The sequence below is a fragment of the Macrobrachium rosenbergii genome, chromosome 34 (assembly GCF_040412425.1).
Source record: "Macrobrachium rosenbergii isolate ZJJX-2024 chromosome 34, ASM4041242v1, whole genome shotgun sequence".
Taxonomy (NCBI): Eukaryota; Metazoa; Arthropoda; class Malacostraca; order Decapoda; family Palaemonidae; genus Macrobrachium; species Macrobrachium rosenbergii.
In genome coordinates this window covers 10,512,085-10,527,906 of record NC_089774.1, presented here as the reverse complement: position 1 = coordinate 10,527,906, position 15,822 = coordinate 10,512,085, and the positions used below count along the sequence as shown (strand labels likewise).

The 15,822-nt window shown below is 37.9% G+C and overlaps 2 protein-coding genes across 2 annotated transcripts; one reads left to right on the top strand and one right to left on the bottom strand.

Annotated features, from left to right (window-relative positions):
* Positions 1-623: 623 nt before the first annotated feature.
* Positions 624-10,749, top strand: LOC136856193 (uncharacterized). Its single transcript, XM_067133875.1, has 8 exons — positions 624-760; positions 1,675-2,330; positions 2,889-4,007; positions 4,747-4,950; positions 5,149-5,318; positions 6,405-6,534; positions 8,533-8,751; positions 9,812-10,749. Exons 2-8 carry the CDS (start codon positions 1,692-1,694, stop codon positions 9,935-9,937), a joined length of 2,607 nt encoding a protein of 868 aa, XP_066989976.1. The 5' UTR covers positions 624-760; positions 1,675-1,691; the 3' UTR covers positions 9,938-10,749.
* A 797-nt stretch (positions 10,750-11,546) lies between these two features.
* Positions 11,547-14,952, bottom strand: LOC136856194 (cysteine-rich PDZ-binding protein). The gene is made up of 3 exons (XM_067133876.1): positions 14,795-14,952; positions 12,712-12,828; positions 11,547-11,842 (listed from the first exon to the last, which is right to left on the bottom strand). The coding sequence occupies exons 1-3, from the start codon at positions 14,828-14,830 to the stop codon at positions 11,693-11,695; spliced, it is 303 nt and encodes a 100-aa protein (XP_066989977.1). The 5' UTR covers positions 14,831-14,952; the 3' UTR covers positions 11,547-11,692.
* Between the last annotated feature and the right edge of the window lie 870 nt (positions 14,953-15,822).

Genomic DNA, 15,822 nt, shown 5'->3' with positions numbered 1-15,822 from the left:
TAATGTATTTTAAGGATATTATGGTATAAATTTACATAGAAAATTTATATAGACATTTACGGTCTGTAGTAGATGATGGTAGGCCTCCTGTCTAAAAATGTAGAATATTGATAAAAACATCACGTAAAAGACATAGGAAATACCATTAACTCTATCTATAAACAATTTTTTAGTAAATAAAAAGAGCAAATATACTCTCAATCAATAATTACTGATATAAATATTGAAAATTATTTTAAAACCCGGGGAATATATAGTATATGATATAGGCATATTGCCTAAAAACGTGCATATAGAACATGTAAAAGACAGCCATAATACAAATAATTCCCTATAAAAACAAAACTTCAATATATACCAATTAAAATTCTAGAGTAAATCAATAATTAAAGCTGAGAATATAATGAAAATTACCATCTTAAACCCCGAAGACATTTGATGAGAATCCTAGCTCCTAAAACTATGCATGCATCGCAGGTAACAGACAGCCATAATACCCATAATTCCCTATAAAAACAAAATCCCAATACATAAAATTTGAAATTACAGACTAAATTAATAACTAAATATAAAAATCTCATAAAAATGATCAATTTCCAAACCCCGAACGCCTCCGGTGTGATGACGTCACGCGGAAAGGCCGCCATTGTAAACAACCCCTCAAGGGAGAAGATCTGGTTCGTGCCACGAAATCGCCATTACTTTTTACGACATTTCGTGGGATTTTGATGCTTTTTGAAGTGGAGGATTGTTCTGAGAGGTGAGTATTGTATATATGTGGACATATACACCGGTTTTCGTGTCATATAACGTTGTTTTAGTGTCAAATGAGATTGACGGATTTCGGGTCAGATTGGGTCAGCCTCAGACGAAGGGTATCTTATTTTAATGATAATTTTTAATAATTTATATGATTAATCATCTATTTTTGGCATAAAATTGATAATTGAAGTATTGTAGGTAAGCCAGGCATGTATTATAGCCACTACCTCGAAATTAGTTAGGGTGGGGTATGGTTCGTACATGACGTCACTAAGGGTAGGGCACTCACGGACCCCCCCTCCCGTTCAGTAACCCCCAATTAAAAGGGTCGAATACCCTCTAAATGGGTACGACGTAACCTGAATTTGTCGCGTAGCCTAGGTCGGTATTCCCAAAGAATGAGGGGGCGTGCCCCCCCCCAAACAAGGGGCGTGGCCCCCCCCCCAACCTACCTCCAACCTTCATGGCTTTGCCCTAGGACGCCATGTGGTTCCCGGCTGGTCTGGTTCTTTGTCGCCCGTTGACCTCGCGGTATTATTTTACTTGAATGCCACGACTCAAGAATGGAGGTTTGGCGCCGTGCTTGTAAGTCTCCTTAATAAACTTGATATAAAAAGCATAATAAGATCTATCACAAATTTACGACACGACGTTGGAGTTTCTGTGCCGTACTTGCTGGATTCCTCAGTATTCCTTTTACAAAAATCATACTAAAATCTATGACTAGATATTAGAGTTTTATGCCATGCTTGTAAATCTCCTTGATATATTTAATATGAAAATCATACCAATTTCTGTTGCAAATTTACGTTTATCGAGATATTTACCGTCTTTTGTGTGTGTTTTAACTTGTTACTCAGGAATAACACGTTGATGTTAAGCTTTTCGTAAGTTATGGATTTATATTTCCAGGCATTCTGTTGTTGAACATGGATAGCAAAAGCATTCGTTCAGAAGGCGCGCGGATGATTGGGGGTTCGGACCGAGTGAGCAGCGCAGACCTGGCAAGTGAAAAGAAGCACAGCGCTTCCTCGCCTTCGTCGAAGCCCGAGTCATCCACTAGTCATGAAGGTTCTTCCTGTGGGAGTGGGAAACACAGTTCCCATGGCAGCAGGTCAAAGTCTTACGACTTTGCCAGTTGGAAGAAAGTCAGCCCCTACAACGAGAGCAAGAGAGTTGGCGCCCACTACAGCCGGTCAAGTCCTGACAGTTCCACCAATCACAAGAGGGCGAAGAAGATCCTTGACCGGAAGTCATGGGAAGCGGTGTCCAACAAGGGACTCCCAGGTCATCAAGTAAATGACTCTGTGACAAAAGGACCGACGAAGCAAGATGCAGTCAGCCGGAAGGACCAGATTATTACGAAAGCAGAGAGGAAGAAGAGAGGATTGCGCGCTGCCAAGGCGTCAGCAAAAAATACATCTCCCGTATGTCAAGAAGCGTTGTTAGAAAATGCTAGTGCGACTTTTGGGGACACCTTTACCTCCTCAGATAATGGTGTCTTTGAAAGCACATTTGACTGCCCTTCAAGGAAACCCTTCAACGTGCAAGAAAAATTAACTTCTGAGGTACGTATTCATACATGGTTGTGTATTACAAATTTCTTTCGTATATAAGTATTTTGTAACTTTGAATACATGACTCTTAATTCCCTTCCTTTGATAATAATGATCTAAAAATATTAATTTTGGATGAAAACTTTCTGCTAATTAGTAAGCATGGTGGTTATACTTAATTTTTTTCCAGCAGATAATCAACATTTTAAATATAAATCAGAGTTGAGTGAATAGATGATCTATGTCAGGCAATAAGTATATCATTTTCATAAGTTACAGTACTTATTCCATGGACCTGTATAACTGCTACAGAATTACTACAAAAAGTAACACAATCGTAGAGTAACAACAAGCTAACAGCTGCTCTGTGATTTAATGAATGACAAGAGATAAATGTTTTCATTAATTTATGTACACAATTGCAGAAGCATATTCTACATTGGAAAATCATGGTACAGTGTGATAGGTTACCTATACAGTGAGTTACCAACATTAATGTAAAATTATAGTGCTATTGTATTTTGTTGCAAGGTTTTAATCCTAAACATTTATTATACTAACTTCTTTCAGGACCAGAGCAGAGACGGAACGGAACTGGACTTCAATGTCGAAGTATTCTCTGGAGACGAGACAGACTCCAGAGATTTTGGTAGCTCTAGTAGTTTGGTTTTGGAGACTCCTGTCAAGCCTACAGTAGATGCAGGTGCTAAATTTCGTGGTAGTTTTTGTCAGTGTGAGGCTAGACTCTCCTCTCCTGGGTTTGTCATGTCGTCTGACAGTGCCGAAACACTCGGGACATTCATGGAGTTGAGGAAGCCGGTTCCCCTTACCCCCAGAAATTACTGCAACAATACCCAAAGTATCTTTTGGATGGCTTGTGACGATGACGTTTCGTTTGGTTCCATATCATCGGGGATTAGTCAAGAAGGTGTTCCAGATAGGTCTTTGGGAAAGCGATCACATCTCAGTGATCCATCAAGTGTTCTTGGCAGCCCAAGGCTGAACAACAAATCTGATGTAGCTGAGAGTATAGATGATGACAGTATTAACAAGCTCTCAGTTATGCAAAAGAATCGCAGTGATTCTGAGTTGATGACAGGGTTTTGGGGCTACTGGGACCGCACGAGCCGCAAGGATCGGGAACAGAGAGACGGTTGCAAATCGCCCAGTGCTGTAGTCAGCCCAAGCTCACACGACAATGAGGAGTGCAACGAGAATGTTGGACCGAACGCTGAAGATACCTGGGCCACTGAGTCACAGAAACAACCTACCACGGGAAAGACTCCCACAGAAATCAAGAGGGAGACTTCCCGGATGCAAATAGAATACATAAAGTCTGTGCTTCGGAGCGATGGTACCTCCAGATCTCCGTCAGAAGAGGGAAAAATGACATCTTCAAAATGTAACCAAACCTTCCCTGGAGCTACTCTGAAGCCTCTGCAGAGACTGGAACACAGCACGCCGTTGTCTGAGAAAGATGACGGCAGTTTTAAGAGTTTCAAGAGGAGTCTGTCCTTCGAGAAGGTGTCTCCCATTTCTTCCAGGAAGCACGAAAAATGTAGGAAGGGGCGTCGGTCGAATGAAAGCAAAGTCCTCTCTCCCAAAGGCTTTTCGAGCAAAATGGAGTGGAAACCGATTCAGAGTTTCAGATTTAGTGAGGACGCTAACAGGACCAGCTCATCAACCATGGTAATTCTTACTCGTGACCCTAATTTCTCTGTGTTTGTACAAACAGCCAACTTTTTCTTAAGTCTGCCATTTAACCGATTTTTAGAAGAAATTGGAGATGGAAGTTGGTGCATCTGCCCTGATGTCCTATTTAGGTTTTAGTAAAAGAGGATTATATTTACGAAAGTAGAATTTTAATGAATTTTGAATATGTCTTTGCTCGGTACTGAACGCAGACAGCTACCTTTTTCAGTTTGTCGTCTCAGAATGCCTATGTCTGTGTTCCCGTAGGGTAGGGAGAGTGCCTTCAGTGCACCTCATGCGTTGCACTGTAGGCATAACTTAAGGTTCTTTGCAGTGCCTCTTCAGCCCACAGCTGTAACCCCTTTCGTTCCTTTTACTGTAACTCCTGTCATATTCTCTTCCATCATATTTTCCACCCTCTTCTAACAGTTATTTCAAAATGCAACTGCGAGGTTTTCCTCTTGTTACACCTTTCAAACCCTTTTAGTTTCCCTTTTAGTGCTGTATAACCTTATAGGTCCCAGTGCTTGGCTTTGGACCTAAATTTTATATCCTATTTTTGTCTCAGTGTTAGAATCAGTTTTCAGTGTCACTGCTGTTTCTGAGACGTTCCGGACTTAATTTATTCTTTAGTGAAAACGGGAAACTCCTAAAATTGTCTTGGTACTTTGCATGTGTAAAATCCGAGATCATATTAATCAAATGGGCTCTGATGTCAGTGTTTTTTTTCTTCCAGCCAGCTTACAACGAAGCCCTGATAAAAAAAGACTTCTCGCCCGGTTTCATAGACAGCCACTGCCACCTGGACTTCTTGTTTACCCGCACCAATCACACAGGGTCCCTCGCGAGCTACCGCCTGAAATGCGAAAACAGAGAAGCTTTTCCCGCCTCGTTTGAGGGCTGCGTGGCCGTGTTCTGTGATCCGAGGACTTTCCAGAGGGTAGGAACTTATTTATCATCCTGTTGCACCTTTAAAACCTTTTTCACTCTCAATTTCTCTTTCAGCGCTGAACGACCTCGTGGGTCCGTGCTTTTGGGGTTTGGGCTAAATGTTATATATTTCATTCCACTCGCAGTCTGTCTACATTGCAGATATTGACATATCTTGATCCGTGATTTTTTGTATTTTATGCCGTAGATATCGTGGTGGGAAGAAATAATCTCCGAGGCCAACATTTGGGGTGCTTTCGGCTGCCACCCGCACTTCGTCAGCAGATTTTCCGAGTCGGAAGTAGGCTTCCTGAGGCACGCCATTCAGAACGAAAATGTCGTAGCTTTGGGGGAGATAGGACTCGATTACTCGGACAGGTGAGTCAAATTGTCTCTCTGAAAAATCGCATGAGAATTCAGTGTTTAATATGTTGAAAATAGGGAACTTATCAGTAGCTAATGAAATTGAATTATCGCTTATCTCTCTCTTCCTGGTCAGTACCTGTACCACTCACGGTAGGCTTAGTATGACGCCCTATAGATGGGATAAAGGTTTTGCTTAGCTCATTGCCTTTGAATTTCCATTAGCTCACTTTGGCGTGTTCCCATTTTATTAGCGTCGTCTTCTGCCAATTCTAATGTCATGCTTAAAAATGTCCTTTAGGTTAACCATTCGAGAACCTAAAATGTTGACTTGATATTATACTGAATTTTTATATGACTTACCAACCAATTACATAGCTCCTAGCTTCCTGCCACGGCAGCCCAAAAATTCAAATTTCGCGGTGGCGATACCATCGCTAGTTTAGGTGACAGGGACCCGCCCACTATCGGGACCGACAGGTACAACTCAGCAGGAAACTTCAATTCGTTTTCTGCCGGCTCCCGATCAACATCGGTGGTTTGTGTGGATTTTTGTTCCAGTTGTGGTGAAGTATTCAGATTTTCCGTGGCTTATCTGTTCGTCATTCTGTTAGCTTTGGTTAAAACAATTTCTAATTGATTCAGCAAGTCAGACTCCAGCTCTTCTAGTGTTTGGTACTGCACCGAAGGTTGCAAGATTAGGCTAGTTAAGATTACTTATGATTCTCACACTAAGTGTATCAAATGTAAGGGGAAGGAGTGTCATAAGGAGGTTACATATTCAGAATGTCAGGATTGGGGTGATCAACAGTGGAAGGTTTTTAAATCTCATTCAGACAGTCTTGATAGAGATAGAAGGAGCAAGGCGGCCCTCAGAGCTGGAAAAAGAGCTAGTACAGAGATGGACGTCAGGGCTCAGACGAATTGAAGTCTCCTGCCGAGTTGTACCTATCGGTCCCGGTAGTGGGCGGGTGCTAGTTTATTTTATTCAGTAAGACCAGGAACGCTAGAGAAAATTCTAAATAATTACGAGATTAAGCCATTGCATATAAGGGTCCCGGCAACTGTCTAAACCCAATGACACGAGAATCTTTGTTGCAGGAACAACGAGTGTCCCTCCCTACAAAAGGAAGTGTTTCGCAAGCAGCTGATGATCGCTCTGGAATACAAAAAGCCCATCGTTATCCACTGCCGAGATGCCCACAGAGATTGTATCAACATTCTCAAAGAGGTACGTCTTCGTAATTTCTTCTCTTTGGGGGTGGGAGAGTGTCGTCAGCACACCTCGCGCAGTGCACTGTACTTACTAGCTGCAACCCCTTTCATTCCTTTTACTGTACCTCCGTTCATATTACCTTCCTTCCGTCTTGCTATCCACCGTCTCCTAACAATTATCTCATAGTGCAACTGCAAGGTTTCCCTCCTTTTACACCTTTCAAACCTTTTTACTTCCAGTTTACCTTTCAGAGCTGAATGACCGCATAGGTCCCAGTACTTGGCCTTGGGCCTAAATTCTATTTCTGCTGTGTTCTTTGTGATTTCTTGTTTATTGATTTTATAACAAAAAATCCAACTGAATCATAATATTATTGCTGTGCAGAAGATGCAAAAAGCATTAGATTTTGATAACATCATGTATGATTTTGGGGCCAAGTTAGTCAGTCTCCTCTTGTTAATAAATATTTGAATTAGAATTTTGGTCCAAAAAGGCCTTTTGGAGATGAAAAATATGCTATACTTTTTTGAACTGAGTCCAATTTAAGTTTGAAAGATATTGCCTTATTGATTACATTAGTTGAAATTACCAAATGTTTGCTAGAATTTTGCGTTCACTGCAAAAAGGGGAACATTGATATACAATGACATACCTATTAAATTGCAGAACATTTCCATTTTTGTTGGTCAGTAACTGTAAACATTAAATGAAATTATATAAAGGAGATTGCATTTGAACGAGCCTTCATTTAAAAGCATTATTTTATATTGTAACTTACTGTAATTTTGCTAAATTGTTCTTCTCTGAGCCTGTCGACATAAATCTGAATTTATGAAAGCCATATCTCATTTTTGGGTACTGTATTGTGAAGTTGTATCCCTGTTACAGTAGGTTTTCATCTTTTGTATGACTGTATAAATGGTAGAATGTCCTTTTGTAGAAATGATTGAGTGGTTCCAAGGTTAGCGCATAATGGCAGACCTCATGTATTGTTTATGTAAATGTAATCTATTGTACCATTTATAGTAAGTCGTCATACAGTCTCTTTCTCTGCCTTCATTGTTTATTATCTATTCCTTTTCCTTCAGTTTATGGTCTCCTTTCCTTCTACCAAATTCTTCCCAATTCCCAATCTTTCCTTTTTTTTTTCCGTGCGCACGTTTCCTGGGAATGTTGTCGCCCGGTTTTCCCACGTTCCCAAAGTAGGGAAGGACTGGGTTTTCATTTAGCTATTTTTTGACTCTGAATTTCAGAGTGTGGGAGGGAGGTGGTTGGAAGGTGGGGGGGTGTCCCCTCCCTCTATTTTTTTGGTGGGTGGAGGATTTTTTTTGGGGGTGGAGGAGTGGAAAAGTTAAATATCAAGATTCTTTTGTGTGAAGTGTGGTTGATATATATGTGCGTAGTTTTTGTCCTGGTATCTTCTCTCTCTCTCTCTCTCTCTCTCTCTCTCTCTCTCTCTCTCTCTCTCTCTCTCTCTTATTCCATCTTGTCTGTAAACCTCTTCTATATATGCTAATATACTTAGCTGTAAGGATATATAGTTTAGAAAAAAGTTGAAATACGGTAAATATTGACAGAAGATTTTGAGGCACTGATAGAAATAATTCCCATAAGGTTTTTCCTTTCATTATTTTCTTCTTTCGTGTATAGATAGATTAATGATAGGTGGGGTGGCCCATGGATTCAGAAGATAATCTTTAACGCCAAGTTGACTAAGGATGATTCATGATCCTCCCTTGAATCAAATGATGTGTGAAGTCGACTTTAGCTTAGCTGAAAATTATGTGGCATTCTCGTTAGCTGTTCGATAACTTAAAATTTTCATGTGTAGGCCAAACTAGAGGGTCTTTGTTACGTATCAGAAGGCCAGACTCCCAAAGGATTTAGTAAATTTAGCGGCAACTTTCCAAGACAGAAATGTTCTGTAAATCTCTGTTAGTGACAGAAGAGCTATTTCTTTAGAGAATGTTCTGTATCTATTTCAGTGACAGAAAAAAGCTCTAAATTTTTCAGGTGGTACCCAAGGATCACCTGATTCATCGCCACTGCTTCACCGACAGTTTGGAAGAAGCGGAGGAGTGGCTGAATACCTTCTCCAACTCCTACCTGGGCTTCACCGGATTGATCTTGCAGTCGAACAAGAGGGCGAGACTGGTGCGGGAAGTAGTGCAACACGTTCCTCTCGACAGAATTTTGCTGGAAACGGACGCTCCTTACTTCCGTCCTTTTACGGTGAGTCTGGTTTTACTTTTAAAAATCGGTTCTTTATATTACAGTAAGTTTTCTACATATCTTGTTAAGTCAAGGACAATTCTGCAATTAATATTTAGGAATTGAGTGGTATTCAATGGCTACACTGTGATTTTATGTTCATTCAAGTATCATTCAGTTCTGGTATGGGTGGCAGAGTAGTGCTCGACTCTGTTAGCTTGTGAAAGTTATATAGAAGGTCAATATATAATACATTAAGACACTTCTTGGAACAGTTCTGTGGGACAGATTTACCAATCGTGTGGATGTGGATGTTTGTCACCACGTTATCTAGGACAACTTTAGATTCTCCTTGTAAGGAGTTAGTGCCATCAGTGTACCTCACGCGGTGCGCTGTAGGCATAACTTGACGGTTCTTTGCGGCTTCCCTTCAGCTCCTAGCTGCAACCCCTTTCATTCCTTTTACTGTACCTCTGTTCATATTCCCTTTCTTCCAACTTACTTTCCTCAACCCTCTCCTCACAATCTTTCCATCTCGCAGGTGCGAAGTTTTCATCCTGTTGCAACGTTCAAACCTTTTTACTTTTGATTTACCGATTGCCCTTTCAGTGCTGAATGACCTCTCAAGTCCCATACATTGGCCTTTGGCCTGAATTTTATATTTCATAAAAAAATTCAGGCCGAATGCCAAGTGCTGGAACCTACGAGGTCATTCAGCGCTAAAAGGGGAATTGTGAGTAAAAGGTTTGAAACATTTAACAGGGGAGAACCTCAAAGTAGTTGCACTATAAAACAATTGTCAGGAGAGGGTGGAAGGTAAGAAGGAAGAAAGAGAATATGAACAGAGGTACAGTAAAAGGAATGGAAGAGGTTGCAGCTAGTTGCCCGAGGGGCGCTGCAAAAAACTAATATGGAGTCCAACTTTAGGTTTCTAAAAGGTGAGGATAATTTGGTCTCCACTTTATTTCTTCATACCGTTTCTTACAGCCCTTACAAATGCAGTCAGCCTAGGTTTTTGCCTAACGAGGGAATTTTTAACAGTGTCACAGTACAGTCTAACCTTGCAAAATTTCCCTTACAGTCTGGCCTGTCGCATCCAGGCATGGCCATACACGTTGCTGCCGAGATCGCGGACATAAAGGGACTTGGCCTCCAAGAGGTTCTTCAGTTCACGAGGGAGAACACTTTCAAGATGTACAGGATTTGAACGCGAGGCCAGGGTGCGCTGGGTAAAGTATCGCTGTTGAATGAGGATGACGAACATCGAGTGTATCGTCACGGCCACCATGTAATATTTTGAAGGGAAAGGAAACATGTAAAGTCCCCTTTTAGAGTGAAAGGCATTTACTTGCCACAGAAGAGACTTGTTAAACATCACAAGTTATTTTACTGAATATCGTCAGTAACCGATGCACGGTTTCATTTTGACTGGGGAGTCCTCTTGTTCAAATGGCTAGTATTGTGCAATAGCAGCATTACATTGCTCAGGTTTCTTTTAAAAGGAAGGGAATGTCAAGTGGTTTTTAATCTTGAATATCAAAGGGGAGTTTCTGTTGGTAATTAGCTGAACTGTATGTTTTGTAAAATGTAATACAAAGGTTTGACTTAACAGTTATTAGATAGAAAGATTATTTTTCCATGCTCAGTTGAGTTCATTTGTCGCAAGGTACGTCACGTCATCTTTTATCATGTCGGGAGACACATTATCATGTTTAAGACGGCATTGTGTCTCGATCCCATTTTTGATTTCTAGTGAGAAGTGTCATTATATTTCCTTCATTCTTATCCTCATGTTTTTAAGTACTTGCTAAACTTGGAAACGTAACCACCACATCACTTTCTGTATGAGAAGTATACCCGGAGGAAATAGGTTTCAAGAAAATATTTTAAATGGTTGCTCAAATTCAACTTCTGTACTGTCAGTCAAAAAAATGCAAAGCTGAAAGACAAAAACATTAGAAACATTGATTTGTATTTTGGGAAATTAACTTGAAAGTAAAAGTTACCAACAATACTTTATCGCGCACTTTTATATTTTCCTTCTCTGGTAAGCTGTTCTGATTTTGTTTTGACAACCTGACTGACCAGGAGGGTCTGTAGTTGTGATTTGATAAGGAACTTCCATCGAAACCTTTTTCTAAGGACGACTGTAGTTGAAGTTATCAGTTGGCAAGAGATGCTAGTTTATGTGCTAATGCTGAATAAAATTGCTATCTCAATTGCATTCAGTTTTAGTTTATTTTGTTTGTTCAATAATATTAAGAAGCATGTCAGCCTAACAAATCCAAGCTTATCAGACATTGTCACTGATCAGTTACTACATTACGATAGCATTTTTCCAAAAGTTCCTTTTAGAAATAGTGAATTTCACAAACAAATTTCATAAATTGATTGATATATGCAAAATTCAGGTTAGCTTAGGCTAGAAATGACAAGGAAATCATGTTTACTGTGGAATATCTTGCGTGTCGTAAGTGTACGCTATATTATAGGGTCTCTGTTAATTACTAGATTTATCAGAAAACCAGACCCTTGAACCATTTGAAGGTATGACAGTTGTTTTTAAAATATGCAAGCTGATTAAGGCAATAATCATTCTTTCAGTTCTGAATTTATTTAGAGGAACTGTAGGCCTGTATTAGCAGTTAGTATAATCTTTCAAGATTTATGCTAATAAAAATGAAGGGTAGAAATTAACAGTACTATAAAAAACTCATTTATTGGTCAGGCAACTTCAAAATTTCCACATAAATATGCAAGACACAGTGAGCCCTTTGTAATTACATTACAATAAGATTACATACTAGAAATTACATATAGCTTACAGTCAACCATTTTGTAAAGTGTACATGAAAACAAAATAGATCAACATTTACAAATACATCTCGAGATTATACATTTCTCTAGCACACGAGTATACAAAGTAACTTTCGCACGTAAAATACAGGTATCGAACGTGCTTCTAGGCAGAAGACTGGCAGTAACTCTTCGTGTCCAAAATCTTCTTCCCGCACATAGCACATATCCCCTTCTTGTAGGCACACCCCTGGCAGAAGTTGGAACCTGCCTGGTGAACCTTTGTTCTGCAAATCCGGCATTCTACGAACTTTGTCTGAAAAAAAAGAGACGTCGCAAATGTTCATTTTTACAAATCTGTTCAGCAAATCTTGCATTTTAGAACCTTAGGCAAAGAGAAATGGCTCTGGCTTGCAGACATTTATTATTTTTACAAATCTGTTCTGCAAATCTTGCATTTTAGAACCTTAGGCAAAGAGAAATGGCTCTGGCTTGCAGACATTTATTATTTTTACAGATCTGTTCTGCAAATCTTGCATTTTAGAACCTTAGGCTAAAAGAAATGGCTCTGGCTTGCAAACATTCACTAGAGTACATTGTATTTTTTAAAGCCAAGTTACACTTCTATTAATTTATACTTATATTAATTTTAAAACTGACAGGTGTATGATTTTAAAGACACCTTTTTGTAGCCATTACCTCGTGGAATAAAGAAAAATGGGCCTTATAAGACTAGGAATCGAACAAGCTGATAGTTGTCATATGAAAGATGAAGACTAAGCTAGATTTTATCATATACAGTCAAATCTAAAACAGTCTGAAACTTTTGTGACCAAATCTTTAACGGTTCAAACAATTTTTCAAACATAGCGACTGGTAAGAAATCTAAACTCTTCATGTTTATCAACATTCTAGACACAAAATACTGTCAATGTACCATTTGGGAGACATTATGGTATGGGGTTAGACATGTCTTATTTGAGAACGGATGGGACAGTGTTCACACTATGTCCCTTGTACATTTAACTTTTTGAATGCTTCTTGAACATTGTGCGAGACTTATCTCTTCTCATACTGAGCAACATTCATTTACCTGGCTTTTCTCAAACCAGTTTCCTTCCTGACTTAAGTCTACCTGACGACCATCTTACTTTTGCTAAGTGGTTTGATAATCCAGATACTCACAGTGTAGGGATTGAAGCGGTTTTTCTTACTGGTGAGGAGTTTGTTTTCATTGATCTTCCGTCCACCTCCTTCGACTGTGTTGTTGGCACCGGCTTTCCAGGTGTCTGGGGTGATAACCTGTGAAGTTTTTATGAATGAGATTACAGGGAATGATGTAGACATCAAACTATTTACAAAAATCATGGTAAAGTATTTGATTACTGGGAACAATGTATATCAAAGTATTTACAAAAATTGTGGTAAAATTTTTAGATTACAGGGAACAATGTACATCATCAAAGTATTTACAAAGATTGTGGTAAAATTTTTAGATTACAGGGAACAATGTACATCATCAAAGTATTTACAAAGATCGTGGTAAAATTTTTAGATTACAGGGAACAATGTACATCATCAAAGTATTTACAAAAATCGTGGTAAAATTTTTAGATTACAGGGAACAATGTACATCAAAGTATTTACAAAGATCGTGGTAAAATTTTTAGATTACTGGGAACAATGTATATCAAACTGTTTAAAAAAAATTGTGGTAAAATTTTTAGACTACAGGGAAGGACAATTTCAAAGTAACTAATTTTTCACAAATAAGGTTCCAGGGAACAAAGCATTCCAAATTACCGCAAAAAACAATCATGTTGACAAAAAATGTATAGATTACTGTTAATTAACTCCAGAAATTTCCTTTGAAATTACAGTATTTCATGGAATACACTGTTTACAGTGCTGGTACACTGAAATTCAGAAGTATTAAAACGGATATGGTTTATGTTAATGATGAATTGATACCATAGTCAAGACTCGTATGAGTTATCAAATACCTAAAAACATTCAATGCTGCTGAAATTGAGAGCTTTGTATGGGGTAGGCCAAAACAAGCAAGAATTGTAATATTTTCACATATATTCTTTGTCTTCAAATTTTAGTCAAGGAAAAACAAGGCACTATAGATTGTATGTGTACACAGGTACTGTAATAATAACACACATTACGAGCAATGAGTACATTAACTTGAAATGCCCCAATACTGTAATCTGTATATATCACTCAATTTATATAACGAAGACAAAGAAGTGACCTCAAAAAACCTACAAAAAAAAAAAAAAAAAAATTAAATACCAAAAATTAAAAGGGTTAAAAAATATGAAAATAATAATATACTAGGAATGCAAAAAATTAAATAGGGTAATAAGTACATTATATATATAATTAATAAGCCTGGAATGCAGCAAATTAAATGGATTAATATAAAGTTAATAAGTATACCAGGAATGCAAAAAATGAAATAGCTTAATAAATATATAAATAAATATACCAGAAATGCAAAAAAATGAAATAGGCCAAAAATAATAAAATAGGAAGGCAGAAAATTACATTAGAGAATTGATAACTGAACCAGGAATGCAAATAAAGAATGGAATATGATAATAAACATGTAATTAATAAACTTCTGGAGACAGAAGGAACAGCTATAACCTAATTAACGTATAATTTGACCTGCGCTGACTGGCCGTGATCTACTATGGGGGGGGGGGTCTGGGATATACAGCAATACCCATGCGGCTTATAATAAGCGAACTTTGGGGATAGTTAAGGATGCCTGTGCTACATCAGGTTAGGATGGGTAGATATCGCAGCAGTCTGCCGTCGGGCACTTATGCTGATATACCCAAAGTTAGGCTAGGTCATAACTGATCATGAAATATGTTTTAATGTTAAAATTTAAATTAAAATAATTAAATATTGGTGTTTATAAAGAAATATGGCAAAGAATAATAATAATAATAATGATAATTCGAGATGCAGGGGGGAGACCACATGGTACGCACATTACCCAAACCAACCTAACCTAAGCAGCCTTAACTAGTTATAGCATTTTAACCTTAAATAATGATAATAATCAAGATGAAAATAATAAAATAGATTAATTTCATAATACTTAACCAACCATTACTTCTATAGACCCGAATTATAGACATTAATTAATTAATAGAAAATTGCATAAAGGTTACGCTGCGCACCCCTAAACCTATGCTCGATTCCCTTTCCCAAAATGACCCCATGGGCCAATTAACCGCTCCCTTACCTTTCCCAGCTTCTTTTGACACTTTTCGCAGACCATTTTGATGGAAAGTGGAGGATAATGGACGATAATTAAGCTAAATTCGCCTCAAATGTCGACCCCTACGGAATGCCTGGCTCCAAAAAACGTAAACAGCTGATTTTGTTTATTTCGTAAATTGGATGGATTTAATGGAATTTTTTATTGTAAAAAATTCATATTAATTGGTAAAATGTTTTTAGTATGTTTTAATAGACAAAATAGGTGCATAAATGTTATATATAAACAATCGTAGATTGTCGGAAATGTTTTAGGCTCGTTGTACCTGCGGCCTTGATAATAGTCTTCTTCTTTCATTGAGGGTTGGTCGACTTGGACTCTGTTATCTTTCGGTTTATTTTCATAAAATATCTAAATTTAAATACGTGTATCACCTAATAAATGCTTATTTTCATTTAATATATATGTTTTTAAACTGTATAAGTTTTAAGTACTTGTTTCCTTCAATATAATTTGATTTTCGTTTTTTACATCCCAAAGATGCAGGTAAATTCCTACATAACTGTCATATGGCGTCGGAATCTTACATATTTTCCTAAAATAATAAAATGATTTATTATTATAATGGTTAATTAACTGTTAAGGACAGTTCAAATATAACTGGATGCCTACATGCGAAATTGGGAACGTCATAAGGAAAAAATGGCCAGAAATGATCATATCAAGGAGATAAGTCTACGTGAATCTGTGAAAATGACAGATGTAATATGTAATTGGTAATAATTGACAATGAATTAATATACAGATAAACAAAATCTAAAATAATGAATAAGTTTAAACTTTGGTAATATGAAAAAAAACACTATAATCTTACGTTGGTTCTGATTATCAACATTCAAATTTTGAGATCAGATTTCGTCTGAAATTAAAGTTCATATGAAAAATAGCAATAAAGCTTTAATTAGACCAAATTAAATACGTATCTAAAGTTACAATTCATTTAAAAAATATTTAGAAACCCCTTTAAAAACAGAGTTAAATAACTAAAATCA